Source organism: Echinops telfairi, unplaced genomic scaffold (assembly GCF_000313985.2).
Source record: "Echinops telfairi isolate 266 unplaced genomic scaffold, ASM31398v2 ScPeMD7_3;HRSCAF=10, whole genome shotgun sequence".
NCBI classification, from domain to species: Eukaryota; Metazoa; Chordata; class Mammalia; order Afrosoricida; family Tenrecidae; genus Echinops; species Echinops telfairi.
In genome coordinates, this window is record NW_022103899.1 from 44,807,114 (window position 1) to 44,811,113 (window position 4,000).

Here is a 4,000-nt window from a genome sequence, read left to right on the forward strand (position 1 = left end):
TCAAGGGCTCATGAGGGAGGGGGGAGCGGGGAGGGAGGGGAAAAATGAGGACCTAATGCTGGGGGTTTAAGTGGAGAGAAAATGTTTTGAGAATGAAGTACAAATGCGCTTTACACAATTGATGTGTGTATGGATTGCAATAACAGTTGTATGAGCCCCTAATAAAATGTTTAAAAATAAATAAATAAAATAAAAGCTTCTCCACCACAGCGCTCTGGGAGCCTCACAGGGAGCTTTCTCATTTCTTTATTGGTTGCTGGATGTTGACTTTTACACATGGAGTGCTAGGTTTTTTAACAGGGAATTGTGACTCAATTTTCTTTGTCTCCTGTAAAGAGTGTTGGACTTTGTGAGGGCAAGCAGTCATGTTACTTAGTAGGGCAGCTTGATAATTTAGAGTTTAAGGTTTGTTCCAGTTGGTCTAGAATTACCTTTACTCTAGGGAGAGTTGAGTCCTATGACTTATGTGAGTCTTCGTTGAGTGTGCCCGGTATTCAACAAGGCTCCTGTGTTAGTCTTGGTAGACTTGAGAAACAAATTCTTAAACACGTATATGTGTATAAGAAAGAGGTTTATATACAAGAGCAATTGAATCTTAAGAAAACATCCCAGCCCAGTCCAGATCAAGTCCATAATCCGATAACAGCCCATATGTCCCATACAATCCATAAAGTCCTCTTCAGACTTACAAAACAAATCAATGACACCAAATGCAGGAAGATCACAGGCCAGTGGGCGCGAAGTCTTGTGGATCCAGTGGTGTTGTAAGCATCTCGGCACTGGCAGGGGTCTCCACGTCGTTCCTTCAGCTCTGAAACTCTGACTGTCTCAGGGTTGCTTCATGTGGCTTCTCCTCAAAAATGTCTTGCAGGGAGTGAGCCAAGAGAGAGAGAGTCTCCCCACTCCAAGGAGGAAAAGAGGAGTTCCCAGAGTCCTCAGGAGAAGTCCATGCCCACACAGAGGCCTCATTGGCTATTAACAGACTAGATGCCACCCCTTCACTCTTAATCCTCTCAAGTCCAAGATTGACCCAGATGAAGTAACTACCACAGCTCCCACCGCTGTGTGAGCTCTGAGAATGGTTTCGCTTACAGTCCCCTGGTCTTTCCTTTCTGGCCGAGCCTCATTGAAGTTGGTACTCAGCAAGAGGTCCAACAGATCCCTGGGGATGCCTACACACATATTTCTGAAGCTTTTTAATTGGGTAGCTTCCTTCTCTCTGAGACCCGGCTCAGGGTCTCCCTTAAACATCTACTATACTTTCAGGGACTTTACAGTCTGCTGATCAACAATGAATCCGTGTATCTACTGAGTTCTTAACTGTGGGAAAGACCTCGGCAAAGGTGCAAAGGGGAAGCTATCCCCACCACGAGCCCAAGATGACAACCCCACCCCAAACACACTGCCATCAAGTTGATTCTGACACAGACCCTATCGTACTGGGTAGAAGTGCCCATGTGTGTTTCCGAGACTCTAACTCAGTTTACAGCAATAGGAAGCCTCATCTTTCTTCCTCAAGTTCAAGCGAGTGATTGGGAAATGTGTACCAACCCGGAGGTCAGGGATGGTGATGGTGCCTTAAGCAATAGGGTTGGAGCGTGACAGCTACTGCTGTTTCCTCCCCGAAGCCATTCATTATTCAGCCTCCTCCCTTTGCCCCAAATTCTCCAGGCTCACTGACCTCCCCAACCAGAGGGTCCCCAAGAAAGTGCTCCCTCTCTCTCCTGGGCTCCCAGACGTTGCCTGACGTATTTGATTCCTCATCAACCAAGCCTGGGTCTGAGAAACTGCCCCTCTTTGCTCTGGGTCCTGAAGCCTCGGAAATTGGAGTGGGAAACCTCCTGACAATTTGAGTATTCAATATTTTTGCCAGGAAAGGAAGGTCACAAGGTAGTAGGGACCGTGAGAGCACCTGGGAGAGAGGAGGCCCTGAGGGAGGGAAGGTCAAAGTGCAGGAACTAACAAGAAGAAACGGAAAGTAGGAAGAGTTTGAGCCACAATGGAATCCAGGGCTGCAAACTGTAATCTAATGGATTCCAGCCACAGATGTGTTTTGCTTGACCTGCACAGTATTTTCACATATTTTCAGCCTAATATTAAAAAATCATGTGCCACATCAAATCCTAAATTCCCAGCATCCTTGACCTTGACAATACAGAAGAGAGGGTGGCAGTGGACCCATGTTCCCACATGACCACAACTGAGTGGGACTTTAGGCCTGTCATCGTCAGATAGCAGATCTGCGGCATTCTTCACCACACACCATGACACGACCCCCAACCCCCAACAATGAGTCCCAGAATCCTTTGCCACTTGTGGCAGTTACATAATCCACTGTCAACTTGAGCAAAGAGGTAGAGTCTAGCCTGTCAATCAGATATAGCCAATGTGGCCAGGGTGTGGGCATGGCCTGCTCCTGAGGATTCTGGGAACTCCTGTCTTCCTCCCTGGAGCTGGGACACATACTCTCTCTGCTTCACATTCCTGTTGACAAACCACATGGAGCTATGCTGATGGAGCCAGAGCCCTGGAGCTGGAGGAGCCACGTGGAGACCCACATCAGCACTGAGATGCTTCCACAACCACTGGATCCACAGACTTTCCAACCACTGTCCCGTGTGCTGTGTGAGTCTGAAGAGGGATTTATAGACTGGTATCAGACATATGGGCTGATATTGGATTTGTGGACTTGATCTGGACTGGGCTGGGATGTTTTTTCAATATTCAATTGTTCTTGTATATAAAGCTCTTTCTTATACACATCTGAGTGTCTATGAATTTGTTTCTTGAGCCAACCGGGAGGAACACACCACTCAGCACTCAGTTGTTTCTTTATTCTCAATCTGTCGCCTCATTTCTCTCACCCGTCCAGCCTCCTTCCACACCAAACCCCTGGCTAGCCCTCCAAACACCAAAAGTCAAACTCACGGCCATTGAATTGGTTCATAACGAAAATCTTTACGGGAGAAGAAAGTCTCATCTTTCTCCCTCAGAGGAGCTGGTGGTTTCAAACTGCTGACCTTGAGATTAGCAGCACAGTGTCTAACACAATATGTTGCTAGGGCTTCTTCCAGACTCTTTGATGCTATTCGGTGTCACAGAGTGGGCTCCACTGGCCCCTGTGTACAGCAGCACATGACACTGCCCGGTCCTGCAGCATCTTCGCCATTGTTATGCCTGAGCCCACTGCTGTAGCCATGGGGTCCACCCCTGTCCCGAGGGTCTTCCTCTTTCCTGATGACCTCCTACTTTACCGAGCACGATGTCTTTTCCCTGGCTGTGTCTCTCCTGATAACATGTCCCAAGGGCGGGAGAAGAAACATCTCATTGTCCTCGCTTCTAAGGCGCAGTCCAGTTGTACTGGACAGAGCTGTTTGCTTTTTTGCAAATCAATGACACTTTCAATATCCTTCGCCAGCACCATACGCATCTGTCTTCCTTAGGCTCCTGAAATCTTACTGCTCGGCTAGTCTCTGGTGGCGCAGCAGTTAGGTGCTTTGCCGCTCCCTGAAAGGCTGACTGTTTCAATCCACCAGCCACTGTACAGGACAAAAATGTAGCCACTTAATTCCCTTAGAATCTACAGCCTTGGAAAGCCTCTGGGGCAACTTTGCTCTGTTCTAGGGTCTCTCTGAGTTGGCATTGACTTCACAGCCGTGGGTTTGCTCTTTTTGGTCTCCTGGCTCGTTTGGGCCCTTCATTTAACACAGGAAACTGATGATCACACAAGGGCCACGGCCTGATCGCCACGTCAAGTGAATCAGGGGCACAAACAGGACCAGAATCCCAGTGTCCTGACCTCCAGTGTCCTGACCCCCAGTGCCCTGACCCCTAGTGCCCTGACCTTCAGTGTCCTGACCTTCAGTGTCCTGACCTCCAGTGTCCTGACCCCCAGTGCCCTGACCCCCAGTGCCCTGACCCCCAGTGTCCTGACCCCCAGTGTCCTGATCCCCAGTGCCCTGACCCCCAGTGTCCTGACCCCCAGTGTCCTGACCCCCAG

At 49.0% G+C, this 4,000-nt stretch overlaps 1 protein-coding gene across 1 annotated transcript in view; it reads left to right on the top strand.

The window, feature by feature from the left end:
• Positions 1–1,034: 1,034 nt before the first annotated feature.
• Positions 1,035–4,000, top strand: part of SLC11A1 (solute carrier family 11 member 1) — a 12,754-nt gene continuing 9,788 nt past the window's right edge. The window contains exon 1 of the mRNA XM_013004352.2: positions 1,035–1,039. Coding sequence (XP_012859806.2) covers positions 1,035–1,039 — 5 coding nt within the window. The remainder of the gene's footprint in view (positions 1,040–4,000) is intronic.